We start from the raw sequence: 25360 nt of genomic DNA, 5'->3' as shown, positions 1-25360 counted from the left end.
ACTAGCGATCAACATAGAGATAACAGTTTTCGTACAGCAGCCTTACCAACAGTTTACAGGGAAAGAGTAAATAGTGAAAGATTCATCAAGAAAATAATCAAACTGTCTAAAATTTTAAACATGTTAGGATCATTTATTTAAAAAGTGTTATTTATTATTTAATACATTTAAAAATCTGGTGCCTAACAAAACATATCTTTGTGTTATAGAACAGCAATATAAAAACCACTCTGGTAATCGCGAAACCAAAAGCAATTAACAAAAAAACTGCCTTTTTGTTCACTGCATAAATTCATCAGATAAATTTTATTATGATTTTATAATGTGATTTTATTACAAAATAAGCTGGATTACAAGGCTTATCTATTCTATCTAAATAGTTTCTATTCCCTAGCTTATTAATACTCCATACTCACTTAAGCAGCAGCGCAAGAAGGCGAATTAAAACAAAGATAATTAAAACAAAAAGCATATTAACCAAAATTTGAATTAAAAAGTATGGAAGTATAGCAATCAGATGAAAAAAAATGTATATATAAAATTAAAAAATATATATATATACATTATACACAAAATGCAATCTCTAAACAAACACAATGCCACAGGAATGGACGAATTGAATGTCGTTACTGCATAATGTCACGTACAATGAAGTGTTTTCAATAAACTGAAAGAAAAAAAAAGTCAGAAGTTAGAGCACTGGATGTTAATTTTTTTAAAAGTAGTTGTGATTACCTTTAAATGTTCAGGATGAATATTTTGAGGTGGTCTGGGCTGTGGACAGGCAGTTTGAAAAGATGATAATTTTTAATGATACCAACAGTAGTGATGAATTATCAGAGCGAAATTGAGGAATCAGATGAAATGGATGGAATTGAACTTATAATAAATTATTTATATGTATAACTTTTAAATTGTTTTACATGAATACTTTTTTTGTTGTAAATAATCAATGTTATATGTAGACTAAATATTTTGTATAAATAAATAAAAATGAATAACAAAGTAAAATTTTAAAAATAATAAATCAAAAATTAAACTGATATAAAGTTTAAAAAGATTAAAGAAAAATAAGAAGTCACATGTAGGGAAAGACTTAAATACCTGCACAGACACAAATGCATACACTCAGGCAAATGCATCTGTGTTTTGCCCCCAAATATATAACAGTACCCTCACCAGCACCTAAATACCCCACCCAAGTTCCATAAAAACTATATATAATTTTTTCTCCAATTACTGTTTTTTTTTAAATAGTGATTGAGACATTTTTTGCTAAATATGATTTTTTAATTCATAATATTTCTTGAAACTTAAAAAACAAATTATAATATTTTTCTTTACTTAAGCAGTGATTGTGGATGGAACTAACCATAGAAGCAATAAACACTATTCCTTCAAAAAAACCATGTGCTTGTTATACTTTAGAATGATTATCATTTATAGGAATGACTGGTGAGTCATATCTGATGACCTATAGCTTAAACCTGGTTGTTTTTTATGGTTATGGCATGTAAAAAATTTACACAGGTAAAAAATGCAACTTTTATTTACATTTATTATACATAGAAGAGACAGCTGGTTCAAATTTAAAAAATAAAATTTTCTACAGAGATTATTTCAAATTTATTGTTAAATTATGTTCACTTGATATTTTGATAAAGTAAATTACAATTGGTTAAAATCATGAAAAAAAATTATTTTTAAAATGGAAAGCAATGTCAAAAAAAAGTTTTTTAAATTTTCTGTAAATATTAATTGCTTTGATCTTCATAATCATATGATGTAATACATCATATTATTTCGTTATACTGTCATATTTTTTTTATTCATATATATATATGTATACACAGCTTCGCCACGTTATATGGTTACTTGAATTTCCTGTTGCAGTCAATCTTTTTATTTTACGTTTATTAGTCAAGTAACCAGAGCCAGGTGCAGCCAGTCACACACACAGTAATGGTGGCAGTGGCTGTGATTGTTGAGCCACAGCACCATATATACGAGGTGATGTGGAGTTCGGGGAATTTTACCATAAAAATAAAATAGCTTACCATAACTTATAATTTCCACTGTCTCCTTCAAAGTAATCCCCTTGGGCATTGATACAGTGATCTCAGCGTTTTTCCCATGATTCCGTGCATCCCTGAAAGTCTGCAGGTGTAAGTGTTCGAAGCACGTTCTGCGTTTCTTCCTGAATCTCCTAAATTGTGTTAAAACGACGGCCTTTCAATTGAAATTTTATTTTTGGAAAGAGAAAAGAGTCGCACGGGGCAGGGTCATGCGAATAGGGTGGGTGGGGAATCAGTACCGTCTTTTTGGAAGCCAAGAAATTCCGAACGGCTAGCGATGTGTGCGCGGGCGCGTTGTCATGGTGCATAACCCAGTTGTTGTTACCCCACAGATCTGAACGTTTGCGCCTAATGCTTTCACATAACCGCTTCAAAACTTCACAATAGAACATCCCATTGACAGTTTGACCAAGAGGAACAAATTCCTTATGGATAATGCTTTGATGTCGAAAAAAACAATCATCATGGACTTCACATTGCTGCGAACTTGGCGTGCTTTATTTGGCCGCGGTGAACTTGGCGACTTCCACTGCGATGACTGCTGCTCAGTTTCAGGGTCATACCCGTACACCCATATCTCATCACCGCTTAGGGTCATCCCTTGCTGAATTTTTCTATTCACTACAAACAGCTTTGTTTCTGGTCGCTGTTCAACAGTCTCGGTACGAATTTTGCAGCAATGCGTTTCATGTTCAAATTGTCCGACAAGATTCGTTGCACAGACCCATATGACATTTGTACGATTGCACAAACATCATGGATTATTTTTCTACGATCTGCAACAATAGCCTCTCGCACTTTCGCGATGTTTTCCGGTGTTGCGCTTGTTGATGGTCTTTCTGAACGCTCATCGTCATCGACTGTCGATCGTCCATCTTTGAATCGTTTGTACCACAAAAAAGTTTTACTTTTACTCATAGCATTGTCACCAAATGCTTCCACAAGCATGTGATGGGTTTCTGCACCAGTTTTTTAAGCACGAAGCAAAATTTGATGCAGGTTCTAAGTTCTTTAAAATCTGCTAGTTAGAACTTCGCCGAAGCAGTAAAACACAACGTTACACAACCGCACGAAAGTCAACAGTGCAGCCTGATTCACAAAGAGTACTGTTAGCCACATCTAGTGGCAGCAGGTCGTACCAGCAATGGTTCGCGCGCGAGATTCAAATTCCCCGAACTTTTGGGTAGCACCTCGTATGTTTCGAAAGCAGCGATAAAGAATTAGGCAGTACTGAAGAAGACAACAACGATTTTGATTTTGAATTAGCTTACATCACAAGTTGAATTAAATTACTTGGTTAGGGATTTAAATTTATCAAAAAATCAAGCTGAACTGATAAGATCAAGACTGCAAGGTTGGAATTTACTTTAAAAAAGTATAATAATTTCGGACTTTCAAAGCAGACAAAGAGAACTTTCTTAGTACTTTATTGATGAAAATAATTTGGTTTATTGCACAAATATTGATGAGCTTATGTTGCACTTAGGACAAATTAATAAACCTGAGGATTGGCGCCTTTTCATAGATTCGTCCAAGTATAGTTTAAAAGTGGTTCTACTACAAAACGCTAACAAATATCCTTCGATACCAATCGCTTATGGTACTAATTCGAAAGTGATATACGATGTGATGAAATACGTTCTTGAAAAAATAAATTATAAAAAACATAGCTGGAACATAAGTGGTGATTTGAAAGTTATAGCTATTTTGTTTGGCACGCAAGTAGGCTATAATAAGTACATGTGTTTTCTTTGCAAATGGGACAGCCGAGCTAGGAATAAACGTTATGTTACCAAAGACTGGAAGAAACGAGACAACTGAACTCCAAATGGAAAAAATATTATTCATGAGCTCTTAGTTGAACCCAAAAAAATATTTTTACCACCTCTCCATATCAAGCTACGACTAATGAAAAATTTTGTAAAAGCAATGAAGAAGGATAGTCCCGGATTTCTGTACATCAGGCAGAAATTTCCGAATGTAAGTGAAGGAAAAATTAAAGAAGGAATATTTGTCGGTCCTCAAATAAGAGAGTTGGTCAAAGATGATGTATTTAACTCAATGTTAAATAATGTAGAAAGTGCAGCTTGGGCTTCATTTAGAGACGTTTGCAAAAGGTTTCTCGGCAAACAGAACTCCGACAATTACCGTGATATTGTTAATCAACTTCTTACTTAGTACAGAGATATGGGATTAATATGTCTTTGAAAATACATTTCCTCCACTCACATCTGGATTTTTTCCGGACAACCTCGGAGACGTAAGTGACGATCACGGTGAACGTTTCCACCAAGACATTTCGGTGATGGAAAGCCGCTATAAAGGGAAATGGAATACTAACATTCTAGCCGATTACTGCTGGACATTAATTTGGGGTGTGCCTGAGGCTATTTATAAAAGAAAAGCATCAGCGAAATCATTCTCTAACACAGGTATGGCCATGCAAAATTATAAATGTTACAGATTTTAACTATATTTTCCCTTAATTTTTTTTGAAGCGTAATTTATTTAAAACTAAGGGTGATGGAAAAATTGCATCTACAGATCTTAATGTATGCAAAAAAGCAATTCAAAAAATGGTATCACACTTAGAGAAACATTAAAAAAAATTTTGTCTAGCAGTGTTGTTATTTCAATTAAAATAAATCTTTTGCCCTTTTTTTCTTCTTTTTATTGCCTCGGATAAATCCAACCCCACGTCCGTGCAACATCTACGCACACGTCCAATGACATGGTACCTTCGGCACCTGCACTTTTGTCGGCCAACGGGGAAATGGTCTTGCTCAGCAGTCCCCTGGAGTACGAGATTGGCGGTTCCGAGCTGTTCGAGCTGGTTGCGGTTGTACTTCTCGATTTCGCTGCTTGCAGCGGGGGTGGGAGGCACGACCCCGATCTGTTTGCCGAAGCTGGGCGGAGTGCGGATGGGGAGTGTCCATAACTCTTCACGGTTGTGGATCCGAGTCTTGAGGGTGGGCTGCTGTGAGCTTGCTCTGCCAAAGTCTTGCGCCGTCCTGCGTGAGTCAGTTACTTCGGCCCTTGGCAGGGATTATCCCATGGGTGAGGGTATAGGAGCCGTTACTGCTACGTGCGAGACCTGGGATGTCGGTATCGTGGATCAGGCAGTACCTGACTTTCCGGCCAAGATTAAATTTGTGAGGGACGGCTGAATGGGAGAACCCAGGCAGGATCAATGATCCGATGCACATCCAACCGTCTCTCTTATGTCACCTTGTGACATAATGACTGACGTATTATAGGATTATGGACAATTTTTCATCCACATCTCCCGTCGCAGAGGGACCACGTAAAAACCCTCGTACTGGAGAACCTCTGTCTTCGCTTGTGAAGACGAGGAAAAGCATAGCATTTAGCGATAAAGAAGAGGATACAGATCTGGAAAAGAAGAAGGAAATTCATTAGTTTAGACTGAAGAATACTGGTTCTGGAAAAATTGCATTTATGGTCCAATTTGGTTCATATTCAGAATATATACTAATTACGTGAAAAGATATATTTTTGCAAAAAATTGACTCGCTAGGTGTCGAGGTAATTAAGAAACAAATATATAAACTGTCTTTCTTCTTTTATGTATATAAAGGCAATGTTTTTTAATGTTCGCTATAGAAAAAAAACTATATGACTGATTTAGGTGTGGGAAAAGGGAAAATTGGAAACAGGGATAATAGACAAAGGGAAAAGGGGGAAATGGAATGGGAAAAGAGGAGGAAAAATGGAAAAGGAGATAAAGGGAGATGGAACAGGGGAAAAACGAGAAAGGGAGAAGGGGACAAAGTGAAAGATTAAATTTTGTGAAGATCTGTAATGTTCAGTTTTTAATGTTTTATCAAACTTTCAATTTTGTTCATTTAATCTGTATATATATATATATATATGTGTGTATATATGTGAGTATATTTATATAGCAATAGCAAAGCATTGCCGGGTCTGCTAGTAATAAATATTTCTAAGTTATAAACAATTTTAATAACTCACTTTGTTGCTTTAAAGAATTGTGCCTCCAGATCTTTTTTTGGCTAATAATACCTTTAAATTTGAATAAAGAATTATCCCTTCTTAGAGAGAAGCTAGGATTTGTTATAAGGAATCCAGTTTAATTTAACCAATACTTACAAAATAAGTCTCAGATGTTGTGTTACTTGCTATGTGATTATACAGTTATTAATGGTAAGAATTGACAATTATTCAAAGAACAACACAGAGTAAAAATTAATTTAAATATTTTTAGAGTTGACAATATTGACAAAGTTTATACTATCACAATTTATTACTAACTAATAGTTAATAAGCCTAGTTGGCTAATTTATCAGCCAACTAGGAGACTTGTTATTTTTCTGTTGTGAAGGATCGAGTCGCAGCAGCAACTACTAATAGTCATAATGAATATTATTCTGGTCATTATAATGGACCAAATCAGTGAATCAGGAAGCTCCCATCACAACCAATTGGAAACTTTAAAAGAGCATGCTTCTATAGCCAAGCTATAACATCAGCAAAGAAACCTAGATTATACCATGTAACAAGATAAAAACCATGCAGAAACCTGGCTGCTTCACATTCTCAATATCTCAATCAGGTTTCCAACTCCTGGTGCTTACGAGCATACCTTTAGTAATGAACATAGCTTAAATACATACCACTTCCTCCATTTTACACATTAACAATTAGGTAGCTCTTATACTAAAGTAATAGGCACTGCATAACCAATATACCAATGTTGTTTTAATGTTACTTGTAAGTATGCTTACATTAGAATAGGTTCAGAGTCTCAGACCAGAGCAATACAATATTGCTATACTGAAAAAGTTGCCATTCAGTAGCAACACAAACAGCTGTTGTGAAGAGATATGTATTGCTGTAACCAGGCAATATTCTTAGTTTATATATACATGTACAGTCGGTGAAGTATTTGTCTGTTGTGTATGAAAACTGTTTGGAAATTTATTTTAATCAATATTATTGTGTTGTAAAAAAATTCTCAGGGCCCATTTGAAAGCAGTTTTTAAAATGCATAGAATGATTCTGTAATTCTTTTGCATAAAATATAGTACTGTGATCTATTAGAAGTTTTCACGAAGGATTTATCTACATATTCTGTGGTTTCCTAACTTTCCTCAAACAATACAATATCAACACCTCATTATCGTCAGATAAGATAATTAAATTTTTCACAGAAAAGTATAAAATAACCCCATAACTAGAATAGTGTTCAAAAAAGTTTATTTTGTTGTTAAATCATGGTCGTTGATTGATCTCATGTGAGAGGAGGCTCGAAGCGATATTGCATGTAGCTTTTTGCTCGTTTCTGATTTCGCGTTTCCTGTTGCTCCAGTCTGAGAGCCGCCTTAACATACAATTATATTTTTATGCATCTTGTATGATTTGAAGTCACATGCTGACAGACATATTTGATCCATAGTAGAATCTCTCCTTCCATAAAATGTGTTATTGATTCAAGGCTAAAATTCCGGAGTTGCTCAGCCGTCGCAGTAGTAAATACTAGAACTTTAAACGGCTCTTTTACATATAAAGTAATATCACTGTTATACTTTTGCTAGCTATTTTCAAATGCTAGATAGTTCGTATTTGGCAAATTCTTCTGACTGAATGGTATTTGTGAGTCCAACCTACTTGAATGTATTTAGAAATTAGTTGCCAGCGATAAAAACAAAGCTGAATTCCGTTCATATCTGGAATTCTGTAAGAAGGAAAAAATAATACGAATTTTCATTTAGTTCGATGGTCCTTTTATTTTCTAGTTTTTTTAGTAAATGAATAACATTTTTTATAAAAAAAGAAGGGAATTTTTTTAACTCTTAAGATAAAAAAAAGGTTCTTTTAGATTTTTTACGAGAAAAGTGAGGTTACCTTGAAACTAACCAAAGATAACAACTGCCGATTATCAACAGAATTTAAATGGTGTAGACGAATCATTTTTATACATTAAATTAAAAACAATTTAACTCTGTACTGGAGCTTTTGATCTATAACAATGAGAGTACAGGCATTGATTGTAATTGTTTCACTCATTTTCCTCTCTCTTTTCTGTTTAGTCTCCGGAACCACCGTAAGGTAATACTTCTTCTCATTTTAGTTCCAATCTCCCGGTAGTAAATTAAATTTTTTATTTTGAAAAAGAGCGTATAATCCATAGCATGTTACTTTTCACGTGCAAACGGCTCCAACCATTTATTTTTATGACGTAATAAACCGAATCCTTTTTTTTTAGGTCTCCGAGACCAACATTAAGGTACTGCTTCCGAGAATGGTATGAAATGGAAATTCTTATAACGTGTGAAAATGCCCTACCTGTCAGGGATTCGAGTCCGTGACCTCCGGATGAAAGGCCGAGACGATACTACTCGCGCCACGCAGAATCCTCGCACTACCGAATCCTGGAAAATCAAATCAGACGCCTCATTTCATTTCTACGATTTAAAGACAAGTTCAAATATTGTGGTTTTAGTATAGTAACTACTACTTCCGCGTGATACCGTTCTTTCAACCGCCCGGTCTTTCAGTATGTGTTCTCAACTGGATGTTGCGTGCGTTTAGTTATTGATATCTAAAACTCTTTTTATAATAGTAATTTTGAATATAATCGTATTATTTTCGTACCAGAATAGTTTTTAATTTACGGTATAAAAATGACCCGTCTGCTTCATTTAAATTCTGTTGTCGTTCGGCGTTTATCCTTGGTTTATTTTAAGGTAACCTCACTTTTCTCGAAAAAAATCTAAAAACATTTTTCTATCTTAAGACTTTGAAAGTTTATATTACTACTATGTTTATTGTAATTGTCAATAAAACAAAGTTATATATTTATTTTAAGCTTTTCTTCGTTTGTTCTATTCATTGTATTATGGCGTAGTTTTTTTCTTAAATAACTATTCCAGGCAATTTAATCAGCATCTTATTTTGTAAAATTAATTCAAAAGGGACTAATTTTTCACACATTTTGTAATTTATTATTCCAGAATAACCTTGTTTTTTATCCAATGACCGTAAATTTATTGATATTCATTTAAAGTATGTTCTGATTTTCGCAGATTTTACTTAGTATTTTATTATGTTTTGTCTGCACACAAAACATGTAATATTAGTAAACAAAGTGATACAGAAACATGGATCTCATTAAATGACAAATTTTTAAGCACTACATGTTAACAATATTTTATTGAAATGTTACTTTCATAAGTCATTATTTATACTGGTTGCTAGTTTTATCTAACTTTTTTACTATTCTTTAAAATTTTGTTAAAAATATTTGTTGGTTTAAAGTATTATTAAAACATCTTTCAGCTATATGCATACCATTGATAACATACTGTTTTATAGGTAAAGGCATCCAACCAGTTAGCTAAAGTTATATATGAGCTTGGTTAGAATTGTTTTGAATTTTTTATTAAAAGATTATAAACTATTTTTATGTTACATATGCATGAAAGAAGTTTTATGGTGGATGTAATAATGTTAAGGTGATTGAAACTGAAGCATATTTTTTCTTGATGATTTTCTTTATAACTATTATTATTTCCTGTTTTTAGGATTTTTCTAGATCGTTAGCATCATTTCAAAAATTTGCTGAACATAAGAATATTGAATATATTAGAAATATAGGAATATCTGCACATATAGATTCTGGTAAAACTACACTTACTGAACGGATATTGTTTTATACTGGACGAATTTCAGAGATGCATGAGGTAAGCTGAGATGCATGTGTGTAGGTACAGACATCTTACTTTTACTTCTAATCATTTTTTAATGTAATTAAAAACTGGTTGTTAAATAGCTTGCTTCACCTAGAAAACAGTTTCTCTTTTGAAAAGAGTTTGCCTAAACCATGATAAAGTGATAAAAAAAGTGAATTAGTATAACTTTACTGTGCAACTAGTGTAGTAGCACTGCCACAGGTAGGTTTTATGGTAGTGTTACTATTGGTGTATGCAATTAGAACAGCCTTCATGGCCCCCCCCCCTATGCTTCATTATAATGTTGTAGAAGATTAGAAGATAAATTCTTGTTTATATATATGGTCTGTGTTATAAGTTACAACATTTTATTTTAGTGGTGCCAATTTCTGTACTTGAATATAATTTACCATTTTTCTTTCTCAAAATGTAATTTGAAAAATTGACTTTGTGTATTTATTTGAATTTATAATATTTTTAGAGTTTAATACTACTACATTACCCACTGTTGTGGTTGATGAAATTCCGGGTTGATACATAGATCCAAATGTTAAATTTACAAACATTGTTAAAGACAAAAAGTTACAGAAAAATTGAACAGGTGAATTATAATTTGTTTTTTATTTTATCTTATTTATATATTATATAGCTGAGTCAACAAACTCATAATGAATTATTGGAATGGGTTTGGAAAAGTATATAGAATAATAAAGTATGGTCTAGCAAAATTTGTTTATTAACAGATTAAGGAATTTCACCAATAGTGGCTTTATTTTTAATCGCATGCAAAAATAAAAAGCATCGATAGATAGCTGAGGAAATTTCAATTAAAAACCTCTGGGGTACGTTTTGCTATGAGCAAAACTAAGGGCGTTAGTGAATTTTACAATAAGCACCAAAATTGCGTTATAGAGAGAAGCTATACAAGAAGATATCCAGTTTCCAGATATCTTCTTGTATACAGTAAGACTAAATGGATGAATTTATATTATAATTTATCCATAATTTCTTAATTTTGCTCATAAAAAGTGTTCGAGAGCATTTTTATGCAAAATTGTCATAGTTTTCTACTGGTGGTATTTATTTTTTTACAAGATTAAAAATAAAGAAAATATTGACAAAACTAAACATCTTTTTAAAAAACCATGTTTTTTTCACAAACAGCAAAAAATTTGCAAATTCAGTCAAATCTAAGGTTAAATATTGATAAGTGATGTATTTTTACATAAATCTACGAAGTTGCATCAAATCATCTGTTTTCATTAATTTTTTGTAACAATTTGTTTATAGTGTCATTTTCATGTGTTTACGAAGTGTACTATCATTTACTTCCTAAAACTCATTGAAAAATTAAAGTTTTTAAAACACTACCTTTGCCATCTTAAAGTACGTGTTATTGAAATATTTTTATATTTGAAATAGAATTAATAACGATTGGTTTGAGCATTAGCTAAGGTACCAAAACATGCTGTTTCTAAAAATGCAATTTTCAAATGTTGATAAATAACCAATTAAATATGATATAGAGATATCCCTTGTGGAATGAGTAGGTAGTAAGCCTAAGAACAGAATGCTATGCTATATTGACTTTTTAATTTTTTGCAATTTGTTGATTATTACAGGCGTTTTATCAATAATGTGCAAATTTTCACAGTAGATCTGTATTAATAGGCAATCAGATGTTAAAAATACTTTGAAAATTTAACTAATTTATAGCTCTGGGTCTTATGAATTCTTACCTTTTAGATTTTTTAATTATCTCTAATACAGAGTTGTGGGAGTTCATTTATTGTGTGCCTTAGAGATACACTAACTATTTATGAAAGCTGTAGTGTGTTTTTGTTGGTTATTGTAAAATTTGCTAGTGCCCTTAGTTTTGTTTGTAGAAAAAAGTACCCGGGAAGTTTTTATGTGAAATTTCCTTAGCTATTTATGGTGCTTTTTGTTTTTACATGCGATTAAAAATAAAGCTGTTATTGGCAAAAAACAAACATTTTTTCATTAATTTGTTAATTAACAAATTAAATAGTTAATCAATTGCTGATGTTCGTAAGGGCACACTTTTATTCTACATATTTTTCCCGAACCCATTCCAATAATTTATTTGGTATAGTAAATTTTGTAGTGGTTAACATCTCTGTTGGCTCAGCTAATATACTTATCTACATATTTATTTTTATTTTGGTTTTTCTTGAGTCTTTTAGGTCTTCTTGGACTTGTGTGAACCATTTCCTTTTAGATTTTTTACTTTGAAAGAAATAAAAAATTTGCTTAGTTAATCTGCTGTTATTCATTCTAAATATAGGGAATAAAATGCAGTTGGTCTTTGCCTATTGTGTCTTAACAATAATTTTTTTTGTATAAAGTTTGTTATTTGGAATTAATTTTACCTTATTATTTTAAAATTTAGGATCTAATATTTCTTATAATTTTCCTTTCTTTCTTTTCAAAATTTTCTAATAGACCTTTGTTGCACGGTCTTAGGGTTCCTGCTGCACAAAGTGCTTCTTGCTTTGTCACAGTTTTATGTCAAAATTTTAAATTCTGTGGTGAAGACTGTTTATATGTGTTTTTCGTTAGCTAGAAAATTAATTCCATTTTACTAGCTCTTAACTGTTAGCACTTTTTTGCTAACAGAATACTAACTGATCCATATTCTGAGATATTTAAAATTATCCACTTTCTCCTTTTTTATTACATATACTTTGATAATGTGGACAGTTTTTAACATTAATCAAAATTGTAGTTTTTTTAAAAAAGATTTTTAATCCTAGTTTAGTAGATTGTTTTTCCAGTTTTCTTATTTGTTGTTCAGCTTTTTTCCAGTTTGTAGCTAATAAGCCATACCATCAGCAAAAACTAGAAAGTTAATCTTCTGTCCTTAGTTCCCAGTTTTATTCCACAATTTTTATTTAAATTTTTGTTGTATTTTTCTAACTACCTTTACAAGAGCGCAGTTAAAAAGTAGTGGAGAAAGTTCATCTTGTTCTACATCAGTTTTAAAGAGAAAAGGATCCAATAGTTTTCCCAGAAATTTTCCTTTTTAGTATGCGTTAGTTAATTAAATTTGCAAGATGCAGTTAAAAGCTTTGATTAAATTTGCAGTTTTTTTTATTCAAACCTAATTCTGTTTTGTTGAAAAAAGTGAGTGAGGTTCTACTACTGAATCATATCCTTTTAGAAAATCAATAAAACTTATAGCGTATGTTATATTTTGACATTTACAGCAATCCATAATTATTTTTGATGGATTTTTATTGTAATATTTTCATGGATTTTATCTTATAATACAGATGAACAAGAGAAAGTGGAGTATAATAAATATAATATAATACAACAAAAATGGAATACACTAAATAAATAAATACATGTGATTGTAACATGATGTGTGTAGGACAAATGGGACAAAAATGTAAAACAAGATTTAACGAACATATAAAGTCATATAAATATGAGAAAAAAAATTAGATTATTCAACACATTTGATAGAAAAAAGGACATATTCCCAATGAAATGGTAAAATGTATGAAAATATTATGTTACGCAGAAAAAGGAAAACATTTAGATATTCCAGAAAACATGGAAATATTCGAGCTAAAGTTGAAGTAAAGAGCAGTAGATAATTAATGAACAAATAAAAACTCAATCCAATGTAATATTTAAAAATTTAGAATTGTTAAAATAACGAATCAGAAGAAGGATAAGTTGTATAACCATTATAGCAGGAGGGAGAAACACATTTGTGTTATAGCATTATAGCAGAAGAGGTCATAACACTAAGGACAGCAGTGGGAGGAGCTTAATATTGCTATTTATTTGACAATTCCAACATAGGAAGATTCATTGTTAAAAGTAGTTTTGAGAATGGAAGTACTCCAAAATGCATCAACTACAGTTGTTAGAAAAGACAGAAAATAACACAAATCAGTTCTGATAATACTAGTGGAAATATTAAATATTATGAAAAAAATATCTTTTGGTTTCTCACAATTTAGCAAATTGAGATTTTACTTTTTCTATGTTGTATGCTTTTTACCATTTTCAATTTACATCTGAAGACTTGGTTTATTCTTTGTTTAAATTTTTGTGGAAGTTGAAAGAATCATTTTTATTAAAGTTTTTCTTTATTTGGTTTAGAAGTTCTTTTTCATTATTTTTCTTGATTTGTTTTACCTTTAATTGACTTCTTTCCAGATCTTAAGGAAATTTTGCCTGTTTTCCTCACTTTTGGTGGAGTTCCACTGTGCCAGGCTTTTTGTTTTATATTTCCAAGGTCATTACATTCTGAGATCCAATATGTGTGTTTTTAAATCTTTTATGTGTCGCAATACTCTCTGATTTTTGTACTATTTTGATTTTAATTTTTTCTAACTTTCATCCTTTACGTCTTATGTCATATTTTATATTAATTTCTCAGGATCAATTTTCTTGGTTTTGAGTTTATTAAAATTTCCTTTTTGTTTTGAGAATTACTTTAAATATTATTTTAAAGAAGTGGTGATCAGAATCTAAATTAGTACTTTTTAATTATTTAACATTTTGAATAGCTACGTGATCAAGTTGAAATTCTTTTAAGTGTGGCTTTGGTGAGATCTACACTTTCTGTTTGCATGGTAGTGTCTTAAAAGCTGTGGACTTCAAAATCAAATTATGTGATTGGCAAATTTCTATTAATCTTTCCTCATTTTTATTGGTTCCTTTAATATTACTATTTTTTTTTAAATTTCCTCTTTACTGATTTGTACATTAAAATCTCTTGGGAGATTTTAATGTACAAATGTTATGTTTATCTGAAGTATTTGAAAAAATGTTATCTAATTTATCCCAAAATAGTTCTACTTTTTCTTTGTTCTATTTTCTTTATTAATGGGTGCTTGTGCATTATCTATTCTGTATATCTTATTTGTTCTTTTAATTATAAGTAGGGAAAGAATTTTGTATCATTAAGTATTGTACACAGAACTTTGAATCATTTTAAGATTCAAAGTTTAAAATAGAATTAGAATATTTTTGTTTATGGTGAAACCAGTACTCAGATGTGGTGTGTTCTTTATTCTCACACCCTTTTTACCTTTATAAATTCTAAAACCTTCAGAATCAAACACATTTTCAGTGGTAAACCAATGAAAATCGGATTCGTAGAACTGTAAGCTGTGATCATAATGTTTTGTGTTTTTAGATTGTCTGTTAGATGTTTCAGTTTCCTGCTTTTAAAAGTGAATTTACATTGAAGGTTGTGACAAAGTTTGGTTTTTTATAATGAATTTTATTTTTTAAAAGTTTCCAAGTTGCTCTGATTCAACTTTGTCAGAGGTTGCAGATTCCCCAGACTCTGAATATGTACTTGCACTTATTTGTGTGGTGGATTGGGTACCACCTGCGGTTGGGATAATATTGTTGTTAACATCACATATATTAATAATTAATAATTTTTTTTAATTTCTGAAGAAATTACAGAGATATAACCAAGGTTGTAAGCTTTGGAGGTAGCCAGGATTCCTTAACATTGGAAACAGACGCAGACCAACTGCTGCCCTATCTGGGAATAGATGATGTGGCTGGGTTTTTTATTTCTGTGTAAAAAACAAAAATTTGCAGAAAAGATAACACTCTGTTATAGTGGGCTGCTGGGTATGATTACTATGAAATGTAATTTTATAGAAATCAAATCAAATTTGATTACTATGAAAAGTAATCAATACTACTTTTCATAGTATTGATTATTTTTCAATACATTGAAAAGTAATCAATGTATTGGAGTATTTGTAAAATCTTCAACAAATTGACACAAACACTATTCACACAAAATCGAAAAAGAGAAATACATATTACAACACACAACATAAACTCCATTAATCAAACAGGAAACCTTAAATCGTTCATTGATGTCATGGACAAACATAAAATTCTCGTCATGGGTTTTCAAGAATTAGAAACAAATCAAGAACCTATCAGCTCAAGGCTACAGGAGGCTAAAGGAATACCAGGAGAGAGTCATAAAAAGTTGCCCACAGTTTCGAAATGGATTCTTAATAAACCTTAGAATTATACAATCATCAATGCCCTCACAAATAATAGAAAAAATTGCAGTAAGGATACAGAAGAAATGCAAAAATTCTGGGATCTATTAGATCAAAACCATAATAAATATTCCATAATCTAGCATCAATATTTTACTTTGAGATTTTAATGCTTTACTTAGGCAAGAAAGAAGATACAAAGATATCATGGGGAAATTGCCTGCACACAAATGCAAAACAATAAATAGCCACGGGATAATTGAGGTATGCAGAAATTACAAACTTATTCAAACATTCACATTTATCAAAAGAAAACCCCACAAACTTAAAACATCCAGACCACAGAAAAGATGATTTGCGATTAGAAATGTTTTCATGGACAAAGTTCTCAAGGGAAACAAATTCTGGCTCATACCATTATATTGTCAAAATTAAAATAAAATTAACACCATCTAAAAAGAAGAAATCCCATAATAAAAACCAAAGAAAATTTGACCCAACTGTCCTTAATAAAAATATTGCTTATTACAGGGACACCAAAGAAAAAATTTCCAGTACTAGAAGAATTGGATTATATATTGAAAATTTGGTTTCAAGAAAGTTCCCCAAGCATCAAACTTTGTGTAGAAAGCAATAATTCCAAAATTAGATTGAACTACCTGAGATTTGCCGATGATTTAACCCTTTTAGCATTCAACATGAAAGAAGCCCGTGCTAAAATGATCAGTCTTCGAAACATAGCACAAAAAATGGGTATGTAAATAAGTATTATTAGAAACAACAGAAATCATAGCTGTGAAATCACTTTGTGCAGACAAATTTCCATAAATAATAAAGAAATAAAATTACTTTCACAATTTAAATACCTAGGGGAGCTCATTTTGACTGCAGCTGCAGGCAGAGAATTAGGAATTCCAAAAACAACAGTGTGGAGAGTTCTCCGTAAAAGTTTATTATGCAAACCATACATACTATCTTCAATTAATCCAGCGTCTTTCTGATCGCATAATCAATGCAATCAACTCTGTCGAAAATGACATGTTTGAACGAGTTTGGCAAGAGACTTTCGTGCTGATTGTGCCGTGTCACCAGAGGAGCACATATTGAACATTTATAGATTTTAACAAAAACTGTTCTCTGCATCACCTCATACAACTTTCATTTAGGTAAGTGAAATACTTTTTGTGTACTGAATTTTTGTAATTCCTAAGAACATTATGAAATGCCCTGTATATCTTGTAATCCATCAGAAAATTAAAGTAACAATAAAGCATAAAGGAAATTGCTCAAATACTAAACCTGAAATTCGTTTTACATGAATTGGTCTTTCTTCTTCTTATTCTTTTTGTTTGGCCTAATTGGACCTCTCTAGTTATCCATAATAGATTTTTCTTCAAAGAACATACTGTTTAGCATCCATAATAGAATTTTCTTCAGAGAACACACTGTTTAGCTCTTGTGAGTTTCCCAGTACTTTTTACATTTCGATCTTTGTTTTCCAATATCATCGGTCACCCTAGGCATAGAGACCATATGCCTATGTGATATGGTCTCTATTGAAAATTTGTGTTGTTTGAGGAGTGTGTTGATGTTGTCTTTGTTTGTATCAATGATATCCAGTCCAACTTCTAGATCTTGCTTAATTCTCTTTAACCCATTTTCTGCTGACCTTTTTGGTGACACCTCAAAGGACTAATTTCTATAAAATCCTGTTTTCCAGCATTCTGAAGATGTGAAACAAATAGGATAGTCATTTCTTCTTAATTTTGCTGACTGAGTCGATTTCTTTATTGACTGTTTTGTTGGAAACAATGTGCAAGATTCCATCAACTTAATTTTTTTTGTTTATGAAGGTTCTAATGATTCTCTTTTCAGTTTTTAACAGCTGGTCTGTTTTCTTTCGAATTTTTATTTGAACAGTGTTTCCCAAGCCTATGTTGCTCCTGGAAGTGTTACTGTTTTGCAGTGGTGAATTTTGGTGTTTATGAATAAGAATATTTTTTGTTGTACATTGACCAGGTCAATCCTTGAGGTTTTTTCATCTTTATTCTGTTTTCCCAAGTTATATTTTCATTTAAATTGTGTGTGATTGAGTTTACGGAGAACTCTCCACACTGTTGTTTTTGGAATTCCTAATTCTCTGCCTGCAGCTGCAGTCAATTTTGACGGGCTGCGAATGAAACTTGCACGCGCACGTTCGACATTGACTTCTGAAGTTGATGGACGACCAGTTGATTTTCGCTTGCACAAGCAACCAGTTTCATTGAATTGTTTATACCATGCATGAATTGAATTGTCACTTGGTGGCTCCTTATGAAATTTCAACCGAAACGCACGTTGCACAGAAATTACTGACTTTGAAAGTGAAATTCTAACACACAAAACAACTTCTTGCTTCCCATGGCAGCCATTTTCTCTACTGTCGACGCCTAGCGAGCAAATGGTTTACTAACTGCCTAGTATATGTGGAAAAAACTGTTTGCAGTACTCTTTCGTACAGTACTTGTTTTATTCTTATGAGTGAAATAGTTTTTTGTTAATGAATTTTTGAAATTCCGAAGAACATTATGAAACTCCTTGTATAATACAAATGGTTTTATAATTATTATAATTTTTTTAGCTTAGCCTGTAGATTTTTTTTTTAGATTTTGCATTAAAAATAATAGTGTTTTTAAAAAATATGCTGGGGCATGTCAAATTATAAAAATATTGTTTTTGTAATGTGGTTTTTAAATATAAATATGTTACAAATTTTAATTTAAGTGCAGAGGACCAAATTTAAATATAAAAATGTTTATATTGAATTTTGTAATTTTGTTTTTTTGTGTGTATAATGTTTTAAAAAATTAATATATTATGAATTACTTCATTATACTGAAATTTCTTTTTACAATACACCAAATTCGATCTGAATACATTATTTATATTTGAATACTAGTTTATAAACATATTCTACTAATTACAAAACTTTTTTTTTAGTTAATTATTTAATGCAGAAAAGTTTCTACAGTATCGTGTTCCATGTATAAAGTACTTAATTCTGTCTTTATATATCATTGTTTTATTTGAGCATTAAGTGCAAAAGATTCAGTCAGATTTGACATGTAGAAGCGTCCTCATGTTTACAATGTATTTTTTTTTTGCTTGATGAAATTCACTTGAGCTTGTGTGTAGGATTATGAAATGTAATTTTTGTAGGGTATGAAAATTGCCATGTCTGACCAGGATTCGAACCTGAACCTCTGCATGAAAGGTCAGGTACTACCACTCATGCCATGGAGGCTGGTAAAAATAGTTTTTATTAAAAATAAATAAAAATAAATAAATAAACATTACATTTTTTAAGTATTGCAATATTGTACTATTTATGATAAAGACATTACTTACGTGGTTGGTAGCATTATCACACTTGTCAGTCAGGTTCATCATTTTGTGGCAATACTATTATATTTGCACTGAATTTGTTAAAAAAGATAGTCAATTATTTGAAGAACAATTATCATATGATAATCTAGATAATCTATGTTTCAACATAGTCACTATTCAAATTGAGGCACATATCATATGTTGGCACTAATTTGAAAATACCTTTTATAGTGAAGAATTCCACTACCTGTGTCTTGAACAATTTCAGGAAATTCTGATTTATTTAATAATCACTGCTGAATTTCTCAGAAATTCCTGCCAAGGAATTTGTTGCAGAAATTACACAGTGCTGTCAGGACAGGTAGGGGATTCCCAGTAAAAAAACATAAAAACCATCAGTTGGGCAGTCCTTTTGTTATGTGTACAGCATGTAATCATGATAGTTCATGCAGCAGCACGAAAACAAAATTTGGTAGCTCATGCTTTTTGTTCTTTGTTGTGCATTATAATTGTTTAGAGTTTGATAATATGCTTCTGTGTTGATTGTTGTATTTTGAGGAATGAATTCTACTTGAAAACTTTCCTGGGAGTTCTAGAAATAGTGCTTATGATTAAATTTTTTTATTTTTAGAAAGAGTTGCTTTGAAGTGTTTTAGCTTTTAGGGACCAGTATGTCACTATTGCAGTGATTGCTGTTTTGTTTCTTGTTAAACACACATTTCATATCCACTGATAGCCTTTCAAAAATCTATTCCTTCTCCTCCATAATACTAAAAATGTTCCAAGATTTTGCCCTTGCATTTTTTTTTCTATGAACATCCATTCATAGAACAGGTAGGACATCTATCATGAAACTATTTTAGATAATGCAGGTGTTCAGTCATTGTTATGAACAAAGATTTTGAAATATCAGAAGTTGTAAGTTGAGAACTTAACAATTTTTAGAAAAGAAAAAAATCTTTTCTTTAGTATTGTCAGAAAATCTTCATTGACTACAGAAGAGTGGTCACTTTGTTCCTCATCATGGTCATTCTCCTTTTTTTAATTGATAGAAGTTGAGATTCTCATTGATAAAGCATTCAGCAGCTCAGATTCGCAATAAACTTATTAAAATTCATTGGACACCTCTTGTACATCCTCTATACAGTCCAGACTTGGTCACCGTGTGATTTCTACATATTTGGTTTGTTGAAAGAAGCTTTAGGAGGGGGTAGATTCAAAGATAATGCTGCAGTCAAGCATTAGTTTGCAGCTAGTTGTTGGAGTAGCCATGTTTTTTTGATGAGATGATCTGGGAGCTACCACCTTTCTAGTGAAGAAAATATATTTTTGTTGAAGGATATGTAGAAAAATAAGTTAATTTATTCATAATTTTGCTTAATATCAATAACGCTTTATAAACAAATTCTAGTTTATCTTTGATTGACGCTCTTATGTTAATGGAGTAATGTATCAGTTGCTTTTGGCCATCTTGTATTCAAAATTTTTTGTTTGTTTTTTATGTCTACAAGTATTTATGTTTCATTACATTGAAGAAAGTAAGGGAATTTTTGTGAAATTAAGAGGTGGCTGTTTTTGTCTTCTCCAGGAATACAGCTGAGGGAATATAGTAAATGTTTGAATGATCTCTAGATTAATTTATATTTTTTTAATAGCGTAAGGAAGTAGAGCATTATGCATGCAAGTTAACATGCAGGTAGTGTATCTAATGTGTACAGATTTCCATCTCTAGAGCTATTTTTTAATCAGTTTGTTATATTACAGTCTGAAGTGATTGTAGAGACTTAAATACTAACTGAACTTTAGTATAACATTGATGTTCTTGCTCATTAAATTATATTATAGAAATAATTAGAGACATTTAAAATGGATTTCTTGAATTGTGAAGAAAAATAACTAGTTATCAATAATGTTTTTTCATTAAAATAAAAGAAAAACTAACTAAAAAAAATAACAGTAATGAATAAATAAAATAAGTGTAATCAGAATATCACTTCTACATTTCTATATCATTTCTGTAAGCACATCCTCATCTGAGTGAAAACTTGAACGTAGAAAAATATTATTTAGTACTTACAGAATTATTCCTCACCAAAAACTCATCAGACTGACCCAGAAAATCATGGTATCCAAAATCACAGTTTTCTTTTTCTTTTTTCATGAAATTCTTTATATATTCTTACAACAGTGTTGACAAAATTTAGTGAAGATCAACTGCAATGTGGCTTTTTTCTGTAGTTGGTTTAAAAAAACATTTTTTTAAACTTTTTCCTTGTTTTGTAAAGGTGTAATATTTTCCCAGTAAATTTATATTGTATTAACAGTAAAATTGAAATATTTCTTGAAGCATTAGTAAATAAAAAAGCCTGTTTTTGGCATACCTTTGAGCATTCAGCATTTTTTAATCATTTAAAAGATGTTTTCTCTTAGTTAAAAAAAATAAATCATTAAATAGTGCATTACAAATAAAACAAAGATGTAAAAAAAATTGGAGAAAATAATTAATATGTAAAATTTTTATGAATCAGTAGCGTTAGACTATAAGTTAAGAACTTATTTTTCTGAGGAAAGCTAGGAATAAAACTTTTTTTTTCCACGATCAAGGAAAAGGAATGAATGAATTTATGATTATTGTAGTATTTATTTTGTCTGCATATTTTGTATGTATTTTATAATTGCATGTATTCTAATATCTGGTTATATTTATTCCCTCTTTTTTGTAAAATTACTATGTTCAACCATAGAATTTTGATAGAAGATTACACACAGATTCAGTTCCTCAGTCAAAAGATTTATGCAAGTTATTTACTTATTTGGAGGAGGGAACCCATGAAGTTCCAAAGAACTAGCTTTAAAATTAATGAGAAGTTAATATATTGAAATGTGTAAAAAAGTCAATTTTTGGGAATTGGTCTTATGATCTGCTGTATATCAATTATCTCTTTGGCTGAGACACTGGCAAAATTAATTAACTGGTATTATCTACCTAGTTTGATATTTCCCTGCATTGAATTTAATTTGTGTGAAGAGTTTTATCCCAGGCAGTAAAGTGGATTGAATAAATGTGACTTCCATTGTGGTATTACTTTGATACCAATAATAAATAATATAGGGTGTCCATAAAGTCTTTTATGATTACAAAAAAAAACTATTACAATTACAGCTGTCAGCTGTGCGGTTTGTGGCAAAAGAAAGAAAAATTATCAATTTTTTTTTTTTTTACCATATCAATAAACTTCTACATGTGCGCGCTTTGTCGCTCGTAGAATGTCCAACTGATAATCAATTCCATGCCATGTGTTGGTCAACATTTCTTCAGTAACAGTAGCAACAGCTTCAGTTATTTTTCATCTCATTGTGTCCAGATCAGGTGTGGGTGTTACATAGACTGTGTTTAATAAAACGCCAGTGGAAAAAGGAGTTAGGTCTGGTGATTGTGGTAGCCAGGGAGTGGGACCTTTGCACCCAATCCATCTGCCCCATGAAATGATTCATTCAGAAAATATCAAACTAGTAATCCCCAATATGGTGGTGTGCCATGCTGCTGGAAAACCACCCTAGGTTGCAATTCAGTTAGTTGAGGTATGGCAAAGTGTTGCAGCATATCCAGGTAAATGTTAGATTTTATTGATTGCTCAATGAAGAAGAAGGGACTAATATTCTCTTGTGCATTAAATCACACCACTCATTCACTTTAGGGGAATTTGATTTTTTTCTCTGGTAAAGTATGGGCTTTCTGAGCTTCATATTCTCACATTATGCCTGTCTACTTTACCTGAAGTGTGGAAAGTAGCCTTGTCTGAAAGACGTATATCGTGCAGGTACTCATTGTAGTTATCAATCCGTTGCAAAATCTCGGTCACAAATGCAGCACTACAAGGGCTGTCATCTGGCTGTAGATGTTGCAATATCTGGACTTTATATTTGTGCAACCTTAGTTTCTTGTGTAAAATTTTGGCACTGTTGACCAGGGAATCCCTAGTTCACGAGATGCATGATAGGTAGATTTGAAAGGGCTATGTAGAAATGCTTGCTGCATAACCCCAATCTTCTCTTTATTAACAAATGACTGTCTTGTTCACGGAAGGTTGACTACACTTCCACTCTCCTTAAACTTTGCATTCAACACAACAATACTCTTGCTATCAGGTGCTGGTTGCCTGTATTCCCTTCCAAAATTTTGCTGCACAGTAATCTGCGATTTCAACTCGTGTAATACCACAACACATATTGCACTTTTTCTTGGTTTGACGCCATTTTATAAAAGATTGATCACAGTGCCTTTTTACTTTGCCTCAACCTGCAACAAACCAATTTAAAAAATGATTTATAATTTTTTCTTTCTTTTACCATAAACCACACAGCTGTAATAGTCTTATTGTAATAAATTTTTGTAATCATGGAAAGGCTTTATGGACACCCAGTAGTATTGGTACATTTATATTTGTATTGATTAATTTGTGTAATATTTGTCTACTCATCAGGTTAAAGGCAAGGATAATGTAGGTGCAACAATGGATTCTATGGAGCTAGAAAGACAACGGGGAATCACTATTCAGTCAGCTGCTACTTATACGCTTTGGAGGGATCATAATATCAACATCATTGATACACCTGGTATGGTTAATACTAATGTTGTAATGACATTTTTAATGTATTTTTGGAAAACTTTATAAATATTTTATTTGTATTACCTTTTTCTTTTTCCTGTTTAGCCTCCGGTAATTACAATTCAGATAATACTTCAGAGGATGAGTGAGGATATGTATGAGTGTAAATGAAGTGTAGTATTGTACAGTCTCAGTTCGAAACATCTCATTCAGGTCGTGCACATTTCATTCCTGAGATGTGTGATTAATTGAAACCCAACCACCAAAGAACACCGGTATCCACGATCTAGTATTCAAATCCGCGCAAAAATAACTGACTACCAGGACTTGAACGCTGGAACTTTCGACTTCCAAATCAGATTTGGGAAGACGCGTTCACCACTAGACCAACCCGATAGGTTATCTGTATTACCTGGAATTTCTGCAGTATTATTATTTTGTATTTACGGGACCTTTGTTTTGAAAAATTCTAAAAAAGCCTTAAAATGTTTCCGAATGTCTTAAAAAATGCCTTATTTTTGACATTTTTTAAAAATAATTTTTTCTTCATTAGAAAATTTACAATTGAAAATACAGTCAACTCTCGGTTATCCATGATAATAACTGAGAAGAGGATCGCAGGTAATCCAAAATCATAGCAAAATTGCGGTTGAACCAAAAATAATATTTAGTTAAGTAATATGTGTTAAAATGACCTAATATTGTACTGCAGTAGTTCAGTATATACATACGTTATTATATTAAGATATTACTGTAAATAATAAAATAGAATATAGTACACTATTATGTACCTGGTAAAAGTAATATCCAGAAGTTTATTCAAAACATGTTAACATATTTCAAGTGGTCACTATCACTAATTCTGTATGTAAATAGATTGTATATACAGTATTGTGTTAACAAACACTTTTTTTAGAACTACAGTAGCTAACGACAACAAAATACAGACATTAAAAAAAAAAAATTAATTGTCCATTTTACTCTTTCAGATATTATTTTTAAAATAAGACTCGATTGATTGTTGTTTTAATGTCTGAAATCACTTCCTTTTAATTGAATTTTGTAGTTCGTAACATAATAATATTGCAGAATGATTTATCGTCCTATCATATCCACAATACTGCATTATCATATTCATAATTCAAGTAACAAATGAGTGAAGAACTAAATCACAGAACGATGAAAAAATGAAAGATTTTGAACTTTATAATTTTTAAAACTTTATTTTTTCTGGGAGGCATCACAGTTAAACTGCAATGTGGTTAAACTGCTCACAGATAATCAGGAGTTGACTATAGTTGATGAAATATTGTTTTTTCTTGGTTTTTTATTCTATTTAAAAAAAAAAAAAAAAATGTTAAGTTATTTTTCTTTATTCTTGTGATTTCAACTCTACTATGGAAAAAGTGTAATTTTTCACCTATGTACGGCTGAAATATAATGCACAATCACTGTTAAGGAGTCTCTCATAACTCGCAAATGAAAAGAGATAATCAACTGAACAAATTCGGCATAAAACTACCTTTTATTTGCTACAACACTTACATTTATTTTTCCATATAGTCATTTACAGCTAC

At 31.4% G+C, this 25360-nt stretch overlaps 1 protein-coding gene across 1 annotated transcript in view; it reads left to right on the top strand.

Annotated features, from left to right (window-relative positions):
* The first annotated feature begins 8593 nt into the window (after positions 1–8593).
* Positions 8594–25360, top strand: part of mEFG1 (mitochondrial translation elongation factor G 1) — a 55489-nt gene continuing 38722 nt past the window's right edge. The window contains exons 1-3 of the mRNA XM_075357059.1: positions 8594–8803; positions 9641–9799; positions 23658–23790. Of these exons, the coding sequence (XP_075213174.1) occupies positions 8741–8803; positions 9641–9799; positions 23658–23790 (355 nt within the window). The 5' untranslated portion in view covers positions 8594–8740. The remainder of the gene's footprint in view (positions 8804–9640; positions 9800–23657; positions 23791–25360) is intronic.

The sequence above is a fragment of the Lycorma delicatula genome, chromosome 2 (genome assembly GCF_047948215.1).
Source record: "Lycorma delicatula isolate Av1 chromosome 2, ASM4794821v1, whole genome shotgun sequence".
NCBI lineage: Eukaryota > Metazoa > Arthropoda > Insecta > Hemiptera > Fulgoridae > Lycorma > Lycorma delicatula.
This window is presented reverse-complemented; position numbering and strand designations above follow the sequence as displayed.